General features: G+C 43.8%; 1 protein-coding gene and 1 long non-coding RNA gene across 3 annotated transcripts; both read right to left on the bottom strand.

Annotated features, from left to right (window-relative positions):
* Nucleotides 1–3,006: 3,006 nt before the first annotated feature.
* On the bottom strand, nt 3,007–4,969 carry LOC133627807 (uncharacterized). The gene is made up of 2 exons (XR_009820409.1): nt 4,512–4,969; nt 3,007–3,260 (listed from the first exon to the last, which is right to left on the bottom strand). It is a non-coding gene; the product is annotated as an uncharacterized LOC133627807 (long non-coding RNA).
* Nucleotides 4,970–14,745: 9,776 nt separating this feature from the next.
* On the bottom strand, nt 14,746–25,640 carry LOC133627793 (HAUS augmin-like complex subunit 8). 2 transcript variants are annotated; one of them, XR_009820395.1, is made up of 12 exons: nt 25,235–25,640; nt 24,864–24,934; nt 24,721–24,776; nt 24,348–24,417; nt 23,534–23,647; nt 22,952–23,034; nt 22,291–22,362; nt 21,614–21,772; nt 20,605–20,746; nt 18,721–18,862; nt 16,192–17,964; nt 14,746–15,218 (listed from the first exon to the last, which is right to left on the bottom strand). XR_009820395.1 is itself a non-coding variant. In XM_062014921.1 (11 exons), the coding sequence occupies exons 1-11, from the start codon at nt 25,273–25,275 to the stop codon at nt 17,844–17,846; spliced, it is 1,071 nt and encodes a 356-aa protein (XP_061870905.1). In that variant the 5' UTR covers nt 25,276–25,640; the 3' UTR covers nt 14,746–17,843. The 2 variants fall into 2 exon arrangements, 1 of the variants encoding a protein (XP_061870905.1); XM_062014921.1 differs by having other exon boundaries at nt 14,746–17,964.
* Nucleotides 25,641–25,851: the final 211 nt, after the last annotated feature.

The following is a 25,851-nucleotide window of genomic DNA, read 5'->3' as shown; positions in this document are numbered from 1 at the left end:
GTATCATGTTATTTTTTTCTGGGACTCATGTAGTGCATTTTCAGGTAAATAAACTGGCTAACAAAAGCAGAATTGGTTGAAAGGAATCAACAGTAATTGAGTGATACTTTTCCTTAAGTGACTTAGAGAATGTAGAGTTTTTTTCTTCTTAAAGCCTCATAATGAGTATTGAAAGCCTCATAATCAGTATTAAATAATTCAAAGTAGCCTATCTGTTTGAAGTCATTGTTTGCAAGAGCAGTCTCAAATCTTGATGCTGTTGAAAGCAAGGAAATACTGTCTGGATTTGCTATGTGATTAAAAAAAAGGGCAGTGTTATGCCAACTGACTGTTTACTACTGATGTGACTCTATGCTGAAATCATGTTTCAGCAAGTTACTTCTACTGTAATCTTCCATATCGTTGCTATAGAGTGATGGGTGCCTGCTTCAGCTTCCATCAAGTTGTATGATGACTGCATAATCTAGAAGTCTATATGTAGCATAAATACATTAAGGTTGATGTCTGCATGTTACTTTGTCAGAAATCTGCCCTCTTAAGGTTCAGGGGTCTTTTTCTTTCTTGTTTTTCAGTTATACTCACCTGAGCAGACATTATACCAGCTACTGCCATTGCTGCTTACTGTAACTGGCCTGGGTTTTTTACTGATAGAGAAGAGGCCATCTGTGTTCTCTGGAAAGTGTAATACAGGAGTCTTGAGCAATGTACCAGAGACACCTTGGCAGCTGACACAAGGTGAGGTTAAGAAGTGTATACGAGTAAAGTCAGAGGTCAATACCTAGGTTCAGCTCTTCTATACAGGCAAAAAGTTGGTGCCATATTTTATAGGGTGCTCTTTTGGCAAAAATGCTCGCTGAGGGGACTTCCTCTATCATACAAGACAGTGTTTCTGAAACTAGTTGCTGAGGGGGAAAAAAGGAAGTCTGCACAAGGCTGTCTTCCTTGAACCGGCTCACAGACTTGAGAAGAAAATGGTCACTGGTTTGGGTTTGTTTTTTTTCCCTCTGTGCTTCAGATTCATTCTTCCCCATGAGCAGCAGTCTACTGTAGATTCTGCTGTACATTAAGGTGTTTGAGCTTCTAAAGATTAGGAATGCTTACACTTGCATAATTACTTCAAGATACTTCAGACTTGCTGGCTACTGGTCACTGATAGTTAAAGGAAATGGACGAAGGACATTGAGCGCACTGTTCCACCCTTTGTATGACAGTTATTGCAATAAGCTCTCCTTGGTGAATGAAGAAGGAAATTTAACAAGGGAAAAAAAACCCAATCATTGTCAGAGGGATCATACAGCTTGACCAGAGAAGTGCTGTGGTTTGACTTGCTGTCTGTGGCTTGCTCAGCCTTCCTCTTGATGAGTAGCCGGTAAAAATGGTCCAGCTTGCATAGTAGTATTGTCTGTAATCTAACTATTCAGAGTTCCCTTAAAGCACAGCTTTCTACTCTGAGGCTGTTCATGAGGCAGAACTATGTCATATGTTTCTGTGAAGTGATTCATTACTTGCAGTGGAAGTGGCAGCTAAATACTTCCAACTCTACTGATTTTAATTTTAAATGATTGCTCTCTGTGGCCTTATGCAAGTTCCTGTGCAGTTGTTCAGTAGCAAAAAGCAACTTCATTGGCATTTCTCTGCATCTTTTTTTAATATCTGGCATGTAGGTGTATAATTAGAGCATTTTGTTCTTGAAAAAAAAAATGCAACTGATATTCTGGGTATGCAACTTTACAAACTGTTAAAACAAAGGAGGTACTTCATTTTCCTTTGACTATCCATTGATAAGCTAATAAACTGGTGAGCTAAAGCAATATAAGCAAACCTAGTCCTGGTGATGTGAGTGCACCAAATTGCAGCTGAGACAAAAATCACCCATAAAGGCATAGAATGTTACTAAGTCTGGAGGCTTTTAACTTGGTGGTGAAGAGGAAGTTGACTTCCGTGAGGTTGATGTTAGGTTGAAGTTAGATTGCTGGCCTACATCAAGGATGAAAGGAGGAAAAAGCAATGAGAAAGGGTTACTATTGGAGACTCATGAATGAGGCTCCTGAAACCCAGTGAGGAAAAAGTAGATGTGAAAGGCGTAATGGCTTGTGAATTGAGTGGTTTGGTATCTTGTTAACTGAACTGAAAAGCAGCTGCAGTAAGACTGCATTTACGTTGTTGCCTAAAATTGAAGCTAAAAAACATGTTTGAAGCTTCCTACAGCAAGGATGTGGCTTACACAAGTGAGATTATCAGTCTCTTGTCTGGGTAAATTATGCAAGTTCGAAAAATCACTACAGTGTATAGGGTTAGGAGGAGCTGACAGCAGTATTTGCACTGGTCATCTGTAGACGCTGTTTCCTTGAAGCTGTGTGGGGGCAAATACTGTTCCTGACTTGTACCTTTCATGAAAAGTGGTCAGCTGGGGGAAACTAGGTGATGACTAGATGATCTCTAAAGGTGCCTTCCAACCCCTACCATTCTATGAAACAAACCAAAGTGTGGATCTCAGTGTCAGAACTGTCTTCCTACTTGCATCTATGGACTGCTCCTTCTGTCATAGTTATGGCTTCTCTAAGCTGTCACAGCTGATTTAAGAACTGATCAAATTCTGTTTCTACCTCAAGCTGCTTTTGTAGCTTTGTAGGAGGATTTACGTGGGAGGATGAATAAATGTTTGTGTAGCCAAGTGGTGAATTCAGCCAGGGAAATGATCTGGGTGTAAACTAACCTGGGGAAACAAGGAACTTTCATTTGGACATTTTTCCCAGTTCAGTTTGCTTTGTGGCTGTATGAATGTATGAATGCTTGTGCTACTTTAACAGGGAAGAAAGGATGGCATGGAAATAGAAGGAAAGTGAGAAGAGGATAGATCCTGGGGCAGCTGTCCACTCCTTGGGATATGCTAAGCAGACTGAAATAATATCACTTGTGCATGAATAGTGCGTGTGTTCTTTAATAATTTAACTATTTAATAACTTTATTCTCCCCCCCCCCCAAAATAATACCTTGTCATAAACCTCTTGTACACATTTTCTTTAATGGTGTAAGGACCTGACAGATGAGCTGTGATGGATTAAGCTTTGTTCTTTTCTGTCTCCATTCTTACTCTTGTGAAGGTTGCTTCCTCTTTGGTGTGTACACCAGAATGTGGCATTTGTGCTGCAGTTGCTCAGGGAGCAATACCTGCTGTGGTTGAAAGCAAGTCCCTCATGTTTTCACCAAAACCATCTTAAAATAATTGATACTCACCTTCAGCTTAATTGTTCCTTTATCTAAAAAGAGAGAGAGAGAGTGTGTTATTCTTGCCAAGCTCAGGTACTACCCTTTTAGACATTTGTAGTTGAATGAAACTCCCACATCACGGAGCTGCTGACTGCAACACCCCTTCAGTATGATTTCACCTGAAGTAATTTTCTTGCATTGTGCAAAACTATCTCCAGGGTGAGCAAGTTGGGCCCAGCACAGTTCTCTAAATTAAACTATGTCCACATTTATTCACAGCTTTTGTACAAGGTAAACTACAAAGTGCTTTATGGTTAGAGTACCATCAAGGCTGAGGTTCCAGCACAGAGCATCCTGTACTCATTGAAGTATTTTGCTGTAAAAAGGACATGTTCTCTTTTTGGAGTAGGATAATTCTCAAAACAAACAGTCACAGAATTTATTTTGATGGCTGGATACAGCCATATCTAAGATTTCTCTCTAGCACAGGTTGTCCACATGTGGAAGCATCACCCCCTTTGAATTACTCAACAAGTGTCAGCCAGTTTCAAAGACAAGGGGAGGATGAAACCAGATACAATCTGTTCCAAGAAAGGAAATGGCTTTTATGTAACTCCCAGTTTTTACACAGAAAAGGCTTAAAACATGATGGTTAAAAAGCCTGATTGCCTGAGCCCTGTCTACACTACAGCTTACACCAGTGTGAGCAGTGGAAGAACAGTGCTACTGGGTTTCATTTTCCATAATGTAAACACATTCAGTAGTAAGTTGGACATAATCAAACACTCTCAGTCCTTACAGGACAGAGAAGAATCTGCCTTTAAAACACAACCCCACAAAATATTATCCAACTTATCCAATTCCTCAAACATTACCACATCTTTCAGCAATACTCAGGCCTGAAGATGGAGAGGTTGCATTTCCCACACTCAGCTTAAAACAAAGGTAGGAAATGATGATGATGATGGTGGTGTCATTTTTTTATCCCTTCCCCAGCTGCCCAGGGTCACTCATTCAGATTTCAAAAGAAAGGATATTCACCGTAAAACATTTCAATAGCAGTTATCTGGGGTCTCTGCATGTCTTGAGGTTCCAAAATTATTAGTCTTGGATGTTTGAGATCACACACATCTCAAAATCACAGTAGCACAACCACCTGAGAAGTTTTACTAGATAAGGAATTAATTCATTTGGTTCCAGTTCCATTATCATCTAAAGCAACTCTCCACGAGACTCTGATGTGCTCTCACTGCATCTCAACTTAGAAACTAGTTCTCAAGCTCAGAATTGTAGGAACTTACCCAGAACTGTTCCATGGCTTCGTGACACAGTTTCTCCTTTCACCACTAACTGAATCTGAACTGTTGTCTCCTTGACAGAGTTAAAGATGGTTACACTTATCGCTTCCTCAACACCAGAGCGGAAAACAGAAGGTGCTGCAATCAAATAGCCCCTGAGAAGCAAAATTGGAAGCAGACAGTCAAGAACAGCAACAAGAGTGTGATTCTTATTTGTATGTCACTCTATGCATAACATAAACAACCCTCAGTATTTAAAGGCAGTAATAGTGACCTTTACTGCACACGTTATAAATACATTCATTTATACACTCTGTAGAAACACACTAAACCTGTAACTAACCATAAAAAAGCTGAAGTTCGGGAAAGAATAAAGAGATACCTGAGCCTCCAATAGAGTTTTGTAGATAATGTCTCATTTGGAAAGGACTCAAGATACTTCTAACATTTTTATCTCAGTTACTTTTCATCATTCCCCTTACAGAGTTAACTTGTCACAAAGAAGAGGAGACTCTCAGTGATGATATTCAGCACTTTCTGGATGTCAGACTCACATCAACCTACCACATCTAAACTTCCAGTTTCTACAGAAGGAGCTCAGAAACTACAACTACAAGACTGGGCTCAAATTCTAACATGTTTTTGTTCAAACAATTCTATCTTCCAAGTTTAAAAGTGGGCAAAAAGGACTTATTTTAGCTGGCACATACAGAGTTTTAAAGCCACCCCAGACGACCTCCCATCTGCACTACAGTCCTTGTGCTGCTGAATGGAATCTATACCATTCCTGAATGGCACCATGCCATGGACTTGTCAACTCGAAGGATTACAGACTCTGAGCTCTTTGATGCACTGGGCTGTAAGCAACACATTTATATTCTCTTCATGACACACCTTTCTGCTTTTTCTTCAGCCCCAAAGGATTTTTTACATGAGGCAATTCCTCATATGACTCTTGAAGCCCTATTTCTCAGCCCATGCCTTTTTACAGCTCCATGAGACAGTTTGGTTTAGTTCATGATTCATTGTCACTCTGGGATGAAGATGATGATGATTTACAGCCCTTAAATCACCTTTTATCAAATTCCAGCCCCCTGTTTCTCACTCAGCAGGCCTCATTGCCATGGAGATCTCATTACCCCCAAAGGAAGTTCAGATCTCTGTGGCATTTGAGTTTAATTGCACTGGGTATTTACAGATTCAAAACCTTGTGGTTGCCAGGTTTGAAAATTCATCAGAACAATAACAAATAACAACTAAAAGTTACTACTTTGTCTGTAAATTCTTGGTAAGAAAGAAGCTGCAGAGGGAGTACCATCTGCATCCAGGATGAAATGATTAGATTAAAACTGTCAGAGAAGCACAGCACTGCAGTGCCATATGTGAAGCACATGTATTCACATTGTTCTAAACTGCTGTGGCTCTTTCTGAAGCATCAACCCATCGGCACAGATACTGAAATCACTTCATGAGGAGCGTTTGGACATTAAATATTTAACTCGGCAATTTAACAGTTAACTTGACAGTGACTGGACAGATCCTTGAAGCACATTTCACTAACAGCTCTGCCAGATCACACCAAAACTTGGTAGAAAGAGATATTTACTACTAAGCAAATGAAAATAGGCTGTGGGTGGCTCTTCATTAATGCAGCTATTCATGGTGTTGATGGGCTAGAATAAGCCATAGATAAAGGAAAGAAAGCAGCAAACCTTGATCAACGTTAACCTAAACACTCCAGAAGGAGCTGAGGACTCAATTCCTAAAATCCAGAAAGCTTTCCCCGCAGGGAAATGTGACTTTCCACACAAGAATCCTTCACGTGCTCTTACGGAGCAACCATCATTACCTTCAACCATCCCAAACCCAACAGCAGCCCCTGCGCAACACCCCGGATTCCTTAAAGAATTGTTTGCAGAAGAAAGCTTTGCAGCCGCTTGCTGGAGCAGCTAGAGGCAGGTATTTCTCCGGAGACTTTCTTTTCTTCCCCCCTCTCCTTTCTCTGTGCTGTGCACTTTTGCACCGGCGAGCACAAACGTGCTGCTGGGCTCAGGAGCAGCCGCCGCTCGCCTCCCCGACCTCAGCTCCTCGACGTGACTTTTCGCAGGCTTTGTTAAGTAGCTGGGGCAACCACTCCCGGAGCCCCTCGCAGAGAGGAGGGAGGCTCATCCCTTCCTCTCCTTCCCCATCACCCCTTCCAGGGAGCCCGCCGCAGGCTGCGCGACCTTCTCTGGGTACTTACTGCCTCTCCCGGGGCTGGGCTGCGCTCAGGCTGCAGAGGGTCAGGAGGACCCCCCAGACGCAGCCGGGCTCTTGGCGGGGCATGGTGCTGCGGGGCCCCAGGCCACGGCACTCTCCGAGGCCAGGAGGAGCCTTTTGTTCGCGGCGAGCGCAGCCCGAGCCTCCCCCGCCGCCCCGCTCCCGGGCTCGGCTCCCCGGTGCCTCCGGCCCCCGCCCCCGCCGCGTCCCCGCCCCCGGGCCGCCCCCTCCTGGCCCCGGTGCCCGCTCGGCTGCGGCCCCGGCTCTTTGTCTGCGGCTCCCCGCCTGCTCCTGACGGCGTGCACCGGGGGAGGGGGCCGGGCCCCGCACCTCCGCCTCCCGGCGCCGGGGCTCGGCTTGGCGCTGCCCGCTCCCAGGTGCGCTGCGCGCCCGGCCCCCGCGGGCTCCCGGCTGCAGCCGCCGCTCCTCGCCGCAGCCCCGACAGCCGAGCCCGGCCGGCATCTGCTCCTCAACTGCCGCGCTCAGCAGCACCGGGAGACCATCTGCCCGAGCGCTCTGCCTTCCTCCTCGACGGTGCCACACGCAGACTCCGCAGCTGCGAGAGCTGAGGTGCCTTAAAGCTGCCGTCAAGCCGCACCAGGCCAGAGCAGCCCCTGCGCGCTGCTCCCATCGAGCGAGCTTTTGCACTCCACTGAGCCCCACCAAAGAGCTGCTTTCCAACTGAAAATCCAGTGCCAGGGCTGATGCGACTCCATCCTCCTCTATTCCTAGGCCCTCTCTGTCCATCTCCATCCCTCGGGCCTGACCCGTGGTTACCGGGGTTTGAGACAGGAGGGGGAGCTCTCGACTGCATCAGGCTGAAGAAGGTGAGTCGAGTTGACACAAATGGAGGAAAAGCACACCCAAAGCAAAAGCAAGGATGCAAGGTGACAGAATCAATGCCGTGTCTCACGGAGAGGGATTAAATGCCACATCAAGGAATGATTTCTCCATCCCTTGCCAGAGACAACATGGGCAAGCCAGGATCCCAGGTGTGTGCTTCAGCAGAGCTGCCCTTGCCCCAGCAATAACTGAAAACCCTTAATGTAGGTAGTTTGAACGGATTCTTTCCTCCAATCCTCCACACCTGGCTTAATGTAAACTACCAGGAAAACTGGAAAAAAATATTGAATGCTATTCTTTTCTTTCTCTGTCAGCTCCAGTGTTTGAATCTCAGTTTCATTTCTTCTACCAATCACTGAGCAGCATTTCGTTCAGCAAAAACACAGATTTGTATCCAAAAGGCAGCTCGATTGTTCACCAAAGGCCCTTTCCTCTGGCTTCCAACAGGAAAAACAGCAAATCAAGTTGTTAAAGCTGCCAAATGTGTCAATTACTTTTCACTCTCTTAAAATTATTTCAGTCACCAGCCATTTTATCAGGATCAGTACCAGCAAACATTTGCTGCAAGTCAGTCTCACCCAGAGGAGTGAGGAAGTTTCCCTGACTGCTTCAGCAAATGGACTTCAGAGGCTGATTGGTCCACAGCCAGGAGAGCAACAAAACAGTGCCTCAGGTTTTATCTTGTTTGAAACTTATACTGATTTTAGTATGACTTCTCTTTAGATAAATCACTGACTCCATAGCTTTTTGATAAGTTCAGGTTATCTTCACTAATGGCTGTCACTGCTAGATGTGACTGCATTTCCCTACTTCAGTCTACCTTAAAGCAGCAGCATCATATCATTACTGTGCTGAGGCATAACAAAAGGGAACAGGTTTTATCAAATGAAGGAAAAAATCCCCAAAGAAACTAGGCTATGGCTTTAAAAAGTCTGCCTCACCTGAAAATTCTTTATACCAGGTGACATTCTCAAATCAAAAGGATGATGTGTTTTGCAAGGCTCATCCCAGCTCTTAGGATTGGACACAACACTTAAAAGCCACAGCCACACAAGTTTGGAAGGTTGTAAAGAAATCACCTACATAAACCACTCATCACATCAACAACCCTTGACTAATTTTTCTCTACAGATCTTGTTTCCAGACTTGTCCTAATTGTCAAGACCAGGGTGGAAAACTAAAGGAGTTTTATTCAATAGAATGATAACAGCAGATTTCTGCTCTCACTACTGAACAAGAAGTTTTTACAGACTGTTCACCACCTTGGGAAAGGCCATTTGGATTTCTTTTCAATGGGATTTTTCTCACTAAAGCTCATCTGTGGGAGGAGCTGCAGAATGACTTGGAGCAGTTTCCAGCCTTTAATATGACGTAAGCTGAATGAATTTTGCTCACTGTTGTGCTATTTAAGCAAAACTGCTCCTCTCTTGCTCACTTCACTGCTCATGTATCTTTACAAAACAACTCTACAGCACCGACCAGGAGACTCTTTCATCTGCCCCAAATCGAGGGCACATGAAAGAAAAGCACAAAGTCAACCAGAGGCCCTCCCAACACATCTTTTCTCTCCATGTGTAAAGTAAATCACCATTCTGTGATTCTGGGATGTATTTTGCTAGATTATGCTTATTAGTTGGACAGGAATGCTCTCCACAAACCCTGCGGTGCTATTCTCTGGGATGATGTCAGGTCAGTTGACATTAGGCTGTTTTTATGTAGAATTAAGCACAATGGCCACCATTCTGTCTTTTTGAGAGCTGTATTTTTCCACAAATGTTTCACTGGAACATTAGTTTTCTTTTTCTCTGTACTAAATGCAACGATGGCACAGCTGAGATCCAACATTTGCTTTTGCCAGCTCTGTTAAGCCTGGGTTGCACTTCTGTTTACAATATTCTTAATAAAATAACTCTGGTTTATAATGCATCTGGGCCTTTGAAACTCAACTAGAAATGGAAATAGCCTGACTCATCTACATTTAAGAGCGTGGATTCTTCCTTACTGCTGGATTCTCCTTCAGCTTATTCAAACTCATTCAGACTCTGGAAGCAGAAAGATCATTTCCCAACCAAACCAGCTAAGCTCTGAGAAGCAACTTAGAAGAGCACATTGAAGTGGGAATGTTGGGGGTTTTTAACATCAAAATAGCAAAGAGAAAGCAAAATGTGGTGTGTCCAGATTCTTTTTCAGCTTCGTCATATTCTCATATAGAACCACAAAACCCGTATATCTCAGTATTTTCCTGCCTGCAAAGTAGCAATACTGATGTCAGCCTCCTCCCTCAGAGTGATACTTAAAAGCATGTTGGAATCCTTTGATTGAAGACAATAAGGAGGTAAAATGAAAATGGAGCACCTCTGCTGCTGTCATGGTGTGGCAGCCTACAACTCGTGTGCAATACCTCACTAATCTAAACAAGGCCTTTGATAGTAGTCCTGCAGAGATCAGGTATGTTCTGGATGAAACAACACTATGCTTGCAAAAGAACAGTTACCTCTACACCTAATGCATGTCTCTATAGAGCAGACCCACAAACAGCTCCTTATAGACTCCTGCCCAAGATCTAAGGGGTACATACCAAAAAACCCCATAAGGTGCCACTAAACAGCCATTCTGTAGCCATCCACGTTGTATCTCTGAATAAAGCTCTGTGGATAGAGCAGTGACACGATTCAGCAACGAATTCATCACTGCAGCAGAGCACACTTCTAAAATGAAGCTCCAGCACCTTCAGCACAATGCTGTAACAGTTTTGAACACAGACCAGTGTATTTCTACACCTAAGAAATCACAGCTAGAAATTATCATGACATGGCATATGGCCTTTTAACTCATTGTTAACTTTTTTTAAAGGAGAAATTTCTTCCAAATTGAAGAGTTTGTATTTGATGTTTAGTGAGTACAAGAAATACCAGGCAATGATAGTCTCTAAAGACTGCAAACTCATATTCTAATTATGAAAGTATGTGCAATGCTGCAAATAAGGCTAGAACCAGAGATACCATTTCAAACCATTTAGTTACTGAAATGGAATTTTCTGTGCCTGCCAAATGAATCCTATTCAGTGTGATGCAACAGGTGTTGGAATTCCAGCAGCCGCCTGCAACCCACATCTGGTAATAGTTAGGGGTTTAAAGGAAGTTCTGTAAGAACTGCTTATGTATAAAAACTATTCATCAGTCAAATCTGTGAGCCACATTCACCCACCCGTGTGCACAGCACATACTTCACATTTTTATTTCATTAACAACAAAAAAGGTGATTCTGGTCCTCAGGAAATGTCAGGAATGTCAGGCACTTGTCCAGGTGGAAAGCATGCAGGGGGTTGCTGTGGCTCTACTGGTGTGGCAGAAAGGTGAGGGAGGGACTGCAGTTCATTGAAAAAGGTGTGAATGCCTCTGTATTGGTTCTGACAAGGTCTAACTGACATCCTGACCACTTGTACATTCTCATCCTTATTCTGCAGAAACAAGAATTCCCCCACTGTGTCTCATCCACCCTGCAAAGTTAAAACCACCAGCCAGGTATTTGGCAAACAAAACCCAGTTAACACTAAGCTGTAAATGACACCAATTCTTGAGTGCTGTTACCCTCAGCCTCCTTTCACTTTTGTCCCCCTCAACTGCAAATTCCAATCAATATGAGTACTCATAAGAATCAAGTGGTAGGATGAGGATATTAATAATGAGCCTTTGTTAACTGCCTCTGCATGAGTGTTATCACTAACTTCTCACACAAATAACCAGACCTAAAGGCACAGGAGGTAATAATTAAAGACTGTGAGAATACACTTGTAAATGGTGCATGTAAGAAAAGATGCTGCAATAAAAACAAGACTAGCAGTTATTCATGTTTGCATCAAGTTCTGTAAACACTAGATTTCAGCAGAAGGTGAAAAATAAACAACAGACAAGTCCTCAGCTTTAGGGAAGCCAGAATCACTCGTCCCCCTTCCCAATAGAAGTACACTCATGTCAGTCAGTACGTACCACCAGCCAAGATTAAGGTCTTAGTTAATTTTTACAGCATTATATTCATGGTAAAAAAACCCACCAAAACCCTACACCCATTGCTTTAACTCTTAGGTTTGTTCTCCCTTTCTGTTTCTGTGACAGCCTCCTTTCTGTTAGTCATAGATATCTGATATAGAAACTGATAACTGAAAGAAGTGTCCCACCAGCCTGGCCATCCTACTGCAAGCTTACCAGCAATGATGATGTCTTTAACAGAAATGACATCAGTCCAGAGACAAAGCGGTAGAAACAAGACTGATCCTGCCTCCTGGGAATACAAGCATCTGTAGAACAAAATTACAAGGATCATTAAAGAGCCCATTGAAATTAAGAATGTATTCTGAGTAGCATATCACATGATAATGATATCAAGGATGGAATTATTACCTAGTTGTGTCAAAAATACTTATTAATCACCTACAGAACGGGAGAGGCTGATCTTTCACAGTAATGTAACGTTTTAATTCCTTACAAAATGACTTCAAAAGTCCTAAGAAATCATTCATCTGGTGAGATGCTCACTTAGAACAGAGCACTGTGCTTAATGAGACAGCTGTCAGTAAGGAATTACTTTCCAGTTTTCTTTTCAGCCTCTACATATGACTGATGCAACAGAGGTTTGTGCATAGTCTGGTGTTTTATACAGAAGTAAGGGATCTAGAAAGGTTGTGACGTCTCCATACCTGAGAGTGATTGAAAATTCAACTGGACACTTTTATAACTAGGAAAAGGAGAGGTAGAGGTAGGAAGGGGTAGAGGTGTCCTTTTACCATACAAACCATATTAAGGTGAGCAATTGGATCTTATTCAGTTATGTCAAGACAAGTTTCTCAAAACAAAGAGTTCAAGGCTCTCGACATCTTTGGGTACTTTGGCCTGTACAGACACTGCCTATGCTCTGCCCACGATACACTGAAGTTGTGGAAGTGTACTGACACCACTTTACACTCCAACTAATAAGCTTCATCCTGGTTTAGCAGAGGATCAGTGATGCACTCCTAGAGTTGCTCGATACCATTTAACTTCCTGAAATACTGTCTAAAAAGTTCTGAAGAAATACACACCAAAACCTCACAGCTGAAAAGTGCCACACAGAGAATATAATCACGGGTAGTAGTCCTGAAAACTCTATTGTTCAATCACGTTTAACTTCCCATCCCCACATAGAATAGATATTAAACCAAGGAATTAAGTTTTGATATCCTACAGGTCATCTCCAAGTACACATTATCTGTAAAAACAAAAGTTCCATCTTGAGAGGCAGCTGACATTTGCTCCCCTACCATAGGACATTTAAGATCTTGAAATAGCAGGAAACTTGAGAGCTCTTGCATACACATTATCACAGGAATACTTTAAAAGAAACTCATCATTTTGAGACTATTCTGCAAAACTTATCCTCCATCCCCGTGCTTGCTTTACAGACCACACACAAATGCACTGGAAGAAACAACTGAAAATCATTCCTGAGAGTTGAACAGGAATGTAAGCACTGGAAATGCTCTTAATCAGTGTGGGTCAGTGGTGCCTTTCAGAGCTGTTCCATCTTCTGTTGCTGTGGAGCTCTTCTCATGTCCTGAAAATCACAGTCCAGCCAGTAGTTTTGTTTATCACATTCAGTATGAGTTTCCAGATCTCTGACAGAGGGATGTCTGCTCCAAGGCAGGGAAGGCTGCAGTAATCCCAGAAGTTCTCATTAGCCTAACATGCAGAAATATCTGCTGGGGCCATGAGCTGCTTACTTGCTGCTGATGAGCAAGGATTCAGCTCCATTTGAAGCTAGTGTGAACAAGGAACTGTAGATTTGGGAGTAATGGTGAAGAGACAAGTGGGGCTTCAGCTATAGTGTGCCAGAGGCAAGAGAGATGCTCCTTCCTGTTGATTCCTGCTGACCCTATGGCAGAGAGCAGAAGAATTACAGTAAAAAAGGCTTTATCTCAGTCCTCTCGAGCTGGTGGTGGGCAAACAGTCAGGCAACACCAGTGCAACTGGAGAGCATGTGGTCAGAGCTCCCCAAGAAAGAAAAGAATGCAGGCAGTGCAAACTTAGCTTAACATGATCTTTGCCAACTGCTTTTCAGACCATTAGAGTTTTGCAGGAGGCAAATGCATTTCAGTGCTTCTCCCTTCCCACCCAGGCACTCAGCTGCCTCATTTCACAATTGTTTTCAGTTTTTGGAAGAGAAAAAAAAGCCCCTCACCCCACCACCTCAGGAGACAAGAAAGTTAACAATTACTCAATAAGAACTCTGGCCTAAAATATGAATGCTTAGGTAACACACAGTGCCCAAGTTCAGAGAGAACAAAACTGAATGGACATTAATACAAGTTACAGAAGGGAGAACATTGATAACTCTAGGTTCTGAAAAGAGCCCTTAAGTTGTTTAGGATTCCAACTGATTCAGAGCATGTGATGTTTTCAGAAAACAAGAGGAAAATACAAAATAACTGGTGTCACATCTGTTTAGCTCCTGCTCCAGTGATTCTGTGGTTCTTTGTTGTTGTTGGTACAGTGATAAATACAGCAGCATCTAATTCTGTGGTTGTTTCAAGGTGGAGGATCCTAAACCAGTTCTGCAAAGAGCCAAACCAGAATTACTTAGAAAGAATATTCAAGAAGATCAAGATGGAAAGGGATCAGTTCAAAATAGTTTAAAACCCTTTCCTGGAGGGCCAGGCTGCTTCACCTAACACTTGTTCTTGCGTTTATACAAAAAATGATTACAAGTGGCCAACTTAAAAGAGAAGAATGGCATAACCCTCAAATCAATGCCTACAATTCTTCTGAAACAATGAGTGCACACCCCCAAGAGCTTTATTGTTTTGCACATTCAGTTGTCAGGACTGGCCTTTTGCCTCAGGCTTGCAGTGCAGACAATGACTGCCACCTGCAGCACTGGGGACAAACTATGGCCCCAAAGGATTTAGCCTGTACCTGTGATCACTGCAAGCAGAACCTTTCTCACCACCCTTCTCCAGGAACAGAACAGCATTCCACTTCACTTTGCAAGGAAAATTTGTGTTGCTGTCTGTGATTTAAGTAGCATTTGGAGGTGTATATATACACACACACACACACACACACACATACAAGAGTATCTCAGTGGTAGAAAGTCACTTGAGTAAAATTTACAAGTACTTCTTTAATAATTTTTAGACCAGCAATGAGGTTTCCCATAAACAAATCTGACTTGGAAGACATTCTGACTTGTGCCTGTGCAGAGACAGAATTATCAAGACACTATAAACTTGATTTTCATTTCATCCCTACACTCTCATATTTAAGATGCCTCTTAACTTCCTTAGCCTCAGAATGACACACAATAAGCAAGTTAAACTCAGGAAAAACAGTTTGACTAGCAGTTCCACTACATAGGAGTCTTTCTATTCAAATGTTCATCTACCAAAAAGAAACAATCTAAATTTGCAGCTAACCTATGACATGACTGCTTAGCAAAGTTCCCCATCCAGTGGCCAATGTCGTCGGTGCAGCTCACGTTTCTGGCTCAGAACACGACCCTGCTGCGTGCAACACTTGGCAATGACAGAATGAATGGCTGGACATGGAGAACTATTAGTTGCAGGTCATTTAACACCTGTAAGGGAGCAGAAACAACAGATGAATCACTTTAAACAACTCATTGCTCTCCTAGTGGCTCGTGGATAAGTTGATGTGGAAAAAAAGAGATTTAATATGATATACTATACATTTTAGCTACAAGAAAGGAGACAGGCAGCAAAGCTGGTGAAGGATCTGGAGAATTGGTCTTATGAGGAGCAGCTGAGGATGTTTAACCTAGAGAAAAGGAGTCTGAGAAGACACATGATGACTCTCTACAACTCCCTGGAGGGGAGTTGTAGTCTGGTGGAGGTTGGTCTCTTCTCTCCAGTAATGAACGACAGCACATGAAATGGATTTAAGTTGCGCCAGGGGAGGTTTATATTGGACATGAGGAAGCACATTTTCACTAAGAGGGTTATTAAGCTTTGGAATGGGCTGCCCATGGAGGTGGTGGAGTCACCATCCCTGGAGATATTCAAAAGGGATATGAGGGATATGGTTTAGTGATAGGCTTGGCAGTGTGAAGTGACTGCCTGAACTTGATGATCTTAAAAGGTCTTTTCCAAACATAAGAATTCTGTGACATCACTGGGATTTTTCCCCTTCCCCAGCCCTTCTCAAAGGTTTAACAAACTCCTAATGGGTAGTTTGTTATATATTGACTTCTTATCCAGTGTGCTGCACACACCTTACACATCCAGTTACTATAGGTCAATGTACTCCTATTTTTTTAATAAAAGGAGGCAAGAATCTAGTTACACCCTTAGTAATACCAGGAAGAAAGTGAATTGCACTGCAACGAGTGCAAGGAGAATGTTCCCAGCATTTTCTGAGCAGGCCAGAAATCTTTATAGACACACAGAGCTTAAGCTAGAAATGTACCACTATGCAGACAACACCAAGCAAATGCTTTGAAAGAACCATCGCAGAAAGAGGTTCCATAGGTAAAAAAGAAACCAATACAGGACACAATATGTCTTTGAGAGGAACACATTCCATCTACAAACCTGGAAAGCAGTCTGGAAAGGCCTGCCACATATGGCCCAGGTGTTCTTAGCAGAGCAGTCACTCCCAGGCACTTACTCAGTAGCTAGCTTTAAGGTTTCTCTGCACATTCACGCTCTTCTGGCCTCAGCACGTTGGCTGCCAGTGGCCAATGGCTTGTGTCACGTGAAGGTTGAGCTTGACTAGTCTGTCAGGAGCTGCTGCTGGGGACTTTCACTGAAAACTGCTTCAAAAGTCAAGCATTAGAATTTATGAGAAATTAGGAAGGTGACAGATATCACAGATTGGACACTGCTGTTGATAAACACACTGCAGTTGTGCTAATATATGATCAAAATGGCAGCAATGCTTGTCCTGGGGATTGTCACCTAGACAAAAAGCATGATTCTTACCAAGGTGTCCCTGGCTTGGGTGAGGAAGAAGAGTACAGTCCATCACCTGCCTCACCTGGGTCTTCAGTCTCTTTGGTCCTGCTGCATCTCTCTGAAGCAGCAGAGCAAAAGCATTCAAAACACTAAAAAGGCTAAAAAGCCAAAAAACCTCTCCTCTCCCCTAGGGACTTTGACTTCTCTGTTCATCCCTGGGGTGACATTTGACATGATTTGGGTGGAGAGTTGAGGAACAGTTATTTCTGGTTTAGCACATCCCTCTTTTTGCTCATTTTCATCGTCAGGGGTGTCACAGGGGTGCTAACCTGAGTATCCATTGCATGGCTCATGCAGTTCTCTCACTCTGGGCACCTGTGGCCTTGCTGAAACTGTTTGGAAGCTGCTTTTCTCTCAATCCCAGCATTTGCAGCCAAAACAGAACCATCTTGCCTCCACAAGGCTTCCTCACTCGGCTACTTTTCAGGCTGATCTCTCAAGGCCTCCACCTCCCAGCTCTGCATCACAGAAGCAGGTACTGGCAGTTTTAACCCTTTGAGTGCGATTCCCACAGCTTGCCATTAGCACCTGTTAGTGCCTGCAAGTCCATCACTGCATATCTACAATCATAGAATGGTAGTGTAGTATTAGCCCTATGTAAGCCCAGATGGAAACAAAAGCTTCTGTAGTAGAACAGGGAAGATATTCTGGCATGAAGGCTAGAGATAAAGCAGTGGAAAGTAATCTTTATTATTAAAGAGAATAAAGTCCTTAAAAAGAAGATGGCAGGTTACTACAAAAACATTGATGGTTTTAATAATTCATTTCCAAGACAATCAGCCACAAAGTTAACAAAGTTTTCACTTGGTGGAAGTGACCAGGCTCTTTCTGATCCACTGACGTTCTCGTACACTGCCCTCTAAAGAATGCTACTTGGGAAAAAGATGGAAATCAGTCTGAAAAGTCTAAATCAGTCTTGGAGCTACTTCCAAGAAAGGCAAACAAGAACTTTAAGAATACATAGGTCATATTTGCCAAGAAAATACTTTCAGTGTTGTCAAAGCAGAAGGTGTCAAAGAAATTTGCACTCAAAAAGGAGGTCTCCTTATGAGCAGAATGCAGAAGAAAACTCCCTTTATTTTAGGAAGCACACATGCTTACAGTGCTCACACAGCCTGAAAATGTTGGTAAGTTGTATGACTGACTGAAAATTGGACAAGTTGTATGTTCACACAGAAGCATGGTCTCGTTGCTTTAGAACCCGCTCGTTTGTCAAACAAGACACAAACTTAGCCGAAGTACCAGTCTCTTACAACATCTGGTCCATGCTGCTCTTCACATTTTCTTTGGTTACACAGAGAAACTTCTTTACTAACTTCAAACGCCAGGTTCTGCACTTGTGTGGAGCTCCTGGAATAAATGAAGCTAAATCAGTTACTCTAAAGGATAACAACTTCTGCTGAACCCCAAAGGCTATGGACATTTGACACCTGGACATTTGTATCATTCTCCTACCATGGAGCCACAAGAAAAACTGTCATATATATTATCTACCCAAAGGCTAAAATTTGGTGAAGGGAAGTCTGCAGCAGGGGGAGATGCTTTATGGTCTATTAATCTTCAAAGTTTTTACCTGTCATCTATTATAGGGAAATGAAGGAAGGGAGGAAAGGAAATAGATCATGCTTCATCTCTTCCTCCTGCTCTCAGTGATACTTTGTATTTGTTGACTCAATACTTAAGGAAAAAACCTTTTCTGTGCACCCTGTCACTTCTAAAGGGTGATACATTTCCATGGTTATTATTTAAGACACACTGCTTCCAGTTTGCCTTTCTGTCTCCTGCAGTTCTCATCTCCTATATACTTGCACTTTCCCAGGGCTATTCTTGGCCATTGAAATTCTCAGTGGAAGTGTCAGGGAATGGCACACAAAACTTGGCCAATTAGAAGAAACAAACAAAATGAAAAGTCCAAACGTCTTTCCTTTGACAGTAGGTAGGGTAGGGATGGAAATACAGATGCCCACTACAGACAGAACTAAACTCGGTGTTGTTCCCTCAGTTAATCCTCTTCCAAGACACATTCTACACACGGTCTGGCAAAACTATGGATTTTCCTCCCAACATTTAGCCAATAAGTCTTTTCACCTGATTCGCTGTAAATACCTTTGAATCTCTTGATCCAGTTTCTGAGAGACTTCTTTAAGGTCTTTCAGTACCCCAAACACTTGTGCACTTTCTTCTGAGTAGCATGGCATAATTTCTGCCAGAAGTTCCTGTGTGACAGTTAACTCCTTCTGCAGGCCATCTACAATATCAGATGGTAAAGATCTCATTCAAAAATACAGGCAGTGGCATCAACTCATACAAGATTACTTAACAGCCAAATATCCACAGAAACAAGTGAACTAGGTAATGAAAGCTACTGTTTGTTCAGCTTTCACAATCACCCCAAGAGAAAACTGGGAAAGCTAAGTTATTTTTAGCTATGGAGACTAACAGCAGCAAAACCAGGGGACAGACCTGCTGGAGAGCAGCTCCAGGAGAGAGACCTGGGAGTCCAGGTTGACAGCAAATTAAACGTGAGCAGCAATGTGAGCTCGTGGCCAAGAAAGCCAATGGCATCCTGGGGCATCAGGAACAGTGTGGGCAGCAGGTCAAGGGAGGTTCTGCTGCCCCTCTACTCTGTCCTGGGGAGGCCTCATCTGCAGTCCAGTGCCCAGTTCTGGGCTCCCCAGCTCAAGCGGGAAAGAGAACTGCTGGAGAGAGCCCAGCAAGATGCTGAGGGGACTGGAGCATCTTCCTTCTGAGGAAAGGCTGTGGGATCTGGGGCTGTTCAGTCTGGAGAAGAGGAGACTGAGGGGGGAGCTCATTCATATTGACAAGTATCTAACTGCTGGGTGTCAGGAGGTTGGGGCAACACTTTTTTTTCTGTTGTCTCCAGTGACAGGACAAGGGGTGATGGAAAGAATCTGGAACACAAACAGTTCCACTTGAGGAAAAACTGTTTCAGTGTTTCAGTGAGGGAGCCCTGGCCCAGGCTGCCCAGGGAGGCTGTGGAGGCTCCTTCTTGGGATGTTTCCAAACCCACCTGGACACGTTCCTGTGTGACCTGATCTAGGTGGGAGCTGCTTTGGCAAGGGAGCTGGACTGGATGAGCTCTAAAAGTCCCTTCCAACCCCCACCGTACAGCGATTCTACGAGCAGCCTAATAAAATTGCTAATCAAATTTTCATTTAGAATATGTAAAAGACTTTCACATGACAAATGCAAGAGAAAAGCATATTTTATACATCCAAATTTCCCTGGCCACTTACATACATTGCTTTTTGCATATAATCCCAAAATGGAACTGATCCAGTCCTTTCCTTCAGCATTCACCAACCAAAAATAAGTATTTCTTTCAATCTTTCTTACAAAAAAACCAAGTTCTTCAATAAATCTCCTCCATTTGTTTTAAAGTGTAAGCAAGATCGTTGTAGATGGTTTAAGAATCTCATTACTAGCAGATCAGCAGTTTAAAGATATCTTTTTTGTCCAGACTTCAATACAGAACACAAGTACTCATTTATCAAACAAGCACTCTCTGGCTCAAGATATCCCAGGGCACATTTAAACTCTAGTTGTACAGGAAATGTGAGCACGTCTACCCACGTGACTTTATCTCTCAAACACAGAAACAAAAAGAGATCACAGTATGTTTGTAACTCTATAACTTGCTCACTCATTAGGAACTAGAAAGGAAGAGGAATGCCACAAATAGGTAAAACACACACTTTCTTTAGCAATTTTCTGCATGAAAGCTGCCCCAGTTTAGACAGTTTTTCCTGCTGCAAGATAAAAACCTTGTTCAGGTGTGGTTTAGTGGTTAAACAGAGACAAAAATTACCCACAGCAAAACATGTGACTACTGCTGCAGCCCAGTGTCCATACAAGCTGTAAGAGCACATAAATTCCTGCAGTGGCCAGAGAGCCAGCATACCACAAAAAGCTAGCATATCACAAAATCGCTATTTTTTATAAGAAGTTTGATGAATCCAATTGCCATACCAAGGTATGTTTGTGCATCTCCTTCTATGTGAATATTCCTGATGGGTAATTTATGTCTAGCGGCATCCAGCGAAGTAGCAAAGTTTTTATATTGCTCCTTAAACTGTTCACAAACAGCAACAAGGGGGGAAAGTACATCCATCTGAAAGAGAGGCACAAATAGTTTATAAAAAACTCCAAGTACCGCTCTGAAATGCTCATTTACAGAAGAATTTGAGAAGTTTGTGGTAGGATACTCCTCTAATGCTGCTTACTAGATTTTCCTCTACCACCCCAAAATGTCTATGTCAAAACCAATTTCCTTGTTACTGCTGTTGAGAGCTATTAGCAATAGATCAGGTGAAGTGTACTATACATGACACTACAGTTAAGAGTGTATTCATCAGAACACTGAAGTCTTGTTGAATTTTTGCAATGCATATTTATTAAAAGCAAACCTAAGATCAGTTCTGAACATTTGTTATTCCCAAAGAACTACCTTTTAATGTGATGCAACAGAACTAACAAAACACTGACAAAGAGGGGAAGACTTAGCTTCTAAGATCACCTGTTACCAAGAACTTAATTAGAAACTTGCCTTCTTACAATCAGGCCACAACTATCGCTAATGTATAAAAATAAATCAAAGTACAGATGTCCACCTCTCATCTAAAGGTCAACATCTCAAGCTCTAGCTATAACTGTCATTGCCCAGCAGCAGGGTGTTCACATGGCTTAAGACACTCGCAGAGCTTGTAAAGTACTCTGGTGATCAGTGCACTACTGCTGCCCCTTGCAGCTCTAACTTCTCCTTGCCTATGTACACGACACAACCAAGAAAGTGACAAAAGGTCTGTGTTTAGGTTACTAGGAAACATTTCGTGCTACAAGAAGTCAATCTTTATTTTAAGATGCATAAAACCACGTCCCAGGAGACAAGAGAAGCAGAAGAATCTTCTCTGGATAAAGGACTACTTCCTAAGTGAGCTTGTTTCAATAGAGAAGAGGTCCAGACTGTAATAAAGCCTACCTGTTTGTCTAATGCTTCCTCTAGTCTCTGCTCTCTCTCTTTGAGTAGAATTTCACGCTTCAGCTCCCAGAGCTTCTCCTGCTGTCTCTCCTTTTCTTCACATAACCTTAACAAGTTCTCTTCTGTTTTTTTCTCCAGCTCAGCAAGATTTTTTTCTGCCTATTACACACACACACACACAAAATATTAACTCAAGTAACACTAGTCTAAGTTACTCTGAATAAACAAGTGTAAGGACCAGACCAGATCAAAGAGCTGCAGTTAAGGAAGCAAAGACCTCATGCAATAAGCACAGGACATTATAGTTAGTGCCCCCTCCATCATCTTCCCTCAACCTCCCGAATGATTTTTGTAAAGGAAAACCAGACATAAAAAGCACTGAGTGAACAAAGAGCAAAAAGTCATTGCTACAACCATGAACCCCAAACGCTCTCCTTCAGTCTTCTCAAGACTTCTGCATACCCCTGCTTTGTGAAGAACAAGACCCAGCTTCATAAACTGGCACTGCATTCACTCTAAGAGAGTTTTCAAAGCAAGGAAAATGGTTTTACAAGCATAAACATAGAAAGTCACAAAAATCTAACTGTTACAGGTCAGAAAGCATAGACAAGGCATTAAACAGTTCCTCAATATCAAGTTCTTCCGTCTGAAACACCAAATACTTGACTGACTCTCACCTTTATTCTTAGGTAAGTTAAAAGCAGTGTCAGAGACTCCAGCTCTTCAATCACATCATCATCATTTCCCTTCTAGAAAGAAAAGAACATACTAGAGCAAATTTGGTATTTCAACAATTATTCTTCTAATGTTCAAACAAATCACTGAAAGTTCCATTTGTGCCCAGAATCATCATCGAGTCATCAACAACAGTCTGCTCCAAAGAAGGCTGGGTTATTAAACAATGCACATTCAATACACCTCTGTGCTTCACCCTTTTCTGTAACATTCTCAGCACATTTTTTCAGTGCTAGGTTGAACAAGATCTGCACTTTGAGTCAGGTTGAATCAATGTTGGTTTTCTGAGTAAAAAGGTCAGAAAATATTGAAAGATCTGATCTAATTAACAAGTAGGACAGAAACACAAGAAGAATACACTTGAGGAGATGCTACAAGTGGAGCAGGTTCTTTACCACAGGGAATGGAAGCAAAACTTCAGTCAGTGTTAAGACATCTGATAAACAAGAACATCACCAGCAACACAACAGACATAGCCTCTGACTTCTTCCAGAGGGCTTCAGCTGATTCCAGGACCCCAAAGTTGTTATGGAGATTAAAGAAAAACAGAGAACCTTCATTTCACACATTTCAAAAGACACACATGAAAGCAGTGAGACTCACCTTTTTTGCTCGGCTTTTACGTGTCCCAGTAGCTCCTTTGCAAACAGGTTTTGAATGATGAGTCTCTTCACAAGCACTTCTATCTGTGTTGCAACAGAAAAGTTATTGCCCTCTTCTACCAAAGTATACAGGGTGGAACAACACACCATCAGGTCCTTCACATGCAAAGACAACTTCAAGATTATTATGTGTGCTCTGCTTCTGAGTCTGATGACACGAGATGTGCATCGTGGGAGCATTAAGCTGCAAGTGACAGTTACAGATCCCAGGGAAACAACTGGCCAAAGGGCTGATAATCTGACACTCATCTGTCACAGGAACAAAGAATGGAGAGCACTTTGTGCTTGAAAACTCAATGCTAAACAAAAAGAACCGAGCACCCAGACAATTAAATAAAACAGATGATTAAAATTAAACTCCAAAGGTCTTAATAGCTCTGCTTAAGGACACTTGCAACAACATTCAACTTCCCTTCAGAAGTCCTTTCATGAATCTAGAAGAACAGAAGGTTACTTATCATCAAGTCATGGCACAGACATGAAAAATAATAAACCTGGAACCTGAGTATGAGTGGAAGCTTACCAGTAACAGCTGGAAGATCAAGCTCTGGTCGACTACCTTTATCTTCATCTAATAAAGTGGACTGCAAGTCACCTTTCTCAAAACTGCTTTGGTTTAATGAGCCAGGGACACAACCTGAAGAAAGAAGCTGTTGTCAGTCTAAAAGAATTAGAATAGATTCTGCACAAAGTCACAATTCTGTGTGCTTTCTCTAATATTTGGCCACCTTACACAAGCTTCTACATATTTTGTCTCTCTCTCTCTCATTTGCTTCCTCCCTGACTTATCTCGAGATAAGGTGGCTCAGAATGTTATCCTCTGAAACATTTCACAGCTCAACAACAGAGAATAATGTTATTAACTCAGGATTTTCAAGTCACCTGGAGAAAAGTTTTGTTAGAAAATTCTTTTGTGACTCTTGCAAAAGAAACAAAAATGGACTGTCCTGCAGCCAGAGATTCTCAGTCATTTACTCTTGGTTTACTGAAAAGATTAAATAGAAAAGCTGGGTAACTGTGAGGGCACAGTGAAAGCAGAGTTCAAAGTCTTGTGCAGGAGGCAAGAAATAAGGTTAGACAACCCAAAGACTTCATCACAAAACAGTCTCCTATCAGAACATTAACTTTCTATCAGAAGATTCAAAGGAGACTTCAATGCACTTGAGTTTACACCTCTTAATCCCACATCATTTATTAATTCCCTCTGTATCCAGATGCGAGTAAAACAAAAGATCATCTTGTAGCAGCATTTTAGAGTTCTTCAGGGTACCATCAAGTTCTTAAGGGCTGGAAATAAATACACAAAAGAAGAGCTCTTAAATTCTGGTAATACCTACCAGCCGAAGCGCCACGTTTCCAAGGCACTGATCTGGGTTTAGTGGCAGCGGATGTTTTAGCAGTGGATGTCTAAAAAGAATGTACTGAATTACCCTGACAATCAAGAAATGAGTAAGACTGAATATCATTGTCACCGGCAATCTATATTCACTCCGACTTGAACGCTGACAATAAACAACTACAGGCCCAGCTCGTCTTGTTGCTTCGCAAGTCACCTCGAGCTGCCATCCCAGACTGCATCCAGCGCTACACCACGACTCCCTCCGAACCGCGGCGGGTGCTGGTATCGCTTCGGTCTCGCTGCCACACGCCCCAGCCGCCCCTCGCACCATTTCTGACCCCGCGGAGCGCCCCCGAGAGTCGTCCAACTACCTTCTCGCCGTCCTTCTGAAAGCACTGCAGATAGCGCGACTTCACGACCCGTCCTCCTGAGGAAGAAGCGGCGAGAGCTCAGCCGGGCCCGCCGCCCCGCCTCGCCCCTCAGGCGGACCGCGCTCGCCATTCCGCCCAGGTACCTTTCGGCTCCGTCTCGGACACCCGTTCGCTCGCCCCCCTGGCGCTGCGGTTGGGGGCCTGCCCGGACATCCTGCAAACACAAAGCAGTAGACGACAGCGGGCGCAGACGGGGAGCGAGGAGCCGGCCGGCGGGCCGCTGCCCCGCTCTCACGCCGCCGCCTCGGCCGCCATCGCGTTCGAACCGCCGCGCGCGCAGCGCCGGCCCCCGCGCGCCCCCTGGCGGCGCGGAGCAGGGACACGAGCCCGGCCGGGCCGCAGGGTCACGGCCCGGGCACGGAGCCCTCCCTCCCCGGCACAGCCCCGCCACGCTCCCCTCGGCGCCAGGGCAAAGCGCGAAGCGACGGGCTGACAACGCCTAAACGTGACTGACCTCGCCGGTTTCGCCTCAGGTCTTGGGCGGGAGGTGGCCATGCTCTGCAGACTCAGCTGACGAACGGCAAGAACGCTACGGGAGGGAATTTCTGCGCCGCCCCACTGAGCTACGGAATCGCTGGAAAAGCGGCAGCGACACCACCGCCTCTGCAGCGGGAGCCCTCACGGTGCCAGGAGGCGACGCTCCCGGCCAGGAACGGCACCGGTGTAGTTTGGTTTTGACAGGAACCTGGCCACTCCCTCTTCCCGCCGCAGGGCCCAGCCCCCGGCTCCCGACATCACCCTTTCCCGAGCCGCGCAGGGAGCCACAGGCGGGGGCGCGGGCCGGGCCGGGGCGAGCCCGGCGCCTCCTCCCGCAGCTCCAGGCGGTGCTTTGCGCCTCCCGGCCTGGCGCGGGGCTGCGCGCATGCGCAGTGCGCTCGAGGCGCTGAATGGGCGCCGCCCTGCCTCCCTGTACCCGGAAGTGGCGAGCGGGGCCTGTGGCGGGCGGCGGCGTTAGTCGCTACCGTTTGACACGGCGGCTGAGGTAAAACAGAGGCGGAGCGCGCCCCTGGGCATCCAGGTTCCTTCTTCCCTTCATTCCCTTCTTTCTCTTTCGTCTCTGTAGCCGGCGTG

The sequence above is a fragment of the Colius striatus genome, chromosome 25 (genome assembly GCF_028858725.1).
Source record: "Colius striatus isolate bColStr4 chromosome 25, bColStr4.1.hap1, whole genome shotgun sequence".
NCBI lineage: Eukaryota > Metazoa > Chordata > Aves > Coliiformes > Coliidae > Colius > Colius striatus.
Note: the sequence above shows the minus strand (reverse complement) of the source record. Positions and strands in the feature narration are given on the sequence as shown.

Excerpts from the sequence above, each read along its gene's own strand:
- LOC133627793 (XM_062014921.1), bottom strand. The coding sequence starts at position 25,275 with ATGGCCACCTCCCGCCCAAGACCTGAGGCGAAACCGGCGAG. Across the intron at positions 23,035-23,533 it reads TGATCTTCCAGCTGTTACTG|ATAGAAGTGCTTGTGAAGAG; the intron begins GTAAGCTTCCAC and ends GTTGCAACACAG. Across the intron at positions 22,363-22,951 it reads GTAAAAGCCGAGCAAAAAAG|AAGGGAAATGATGATGATGT; the intron begins GTGAGTCTCACT and ends TTTTCTTTCTAG.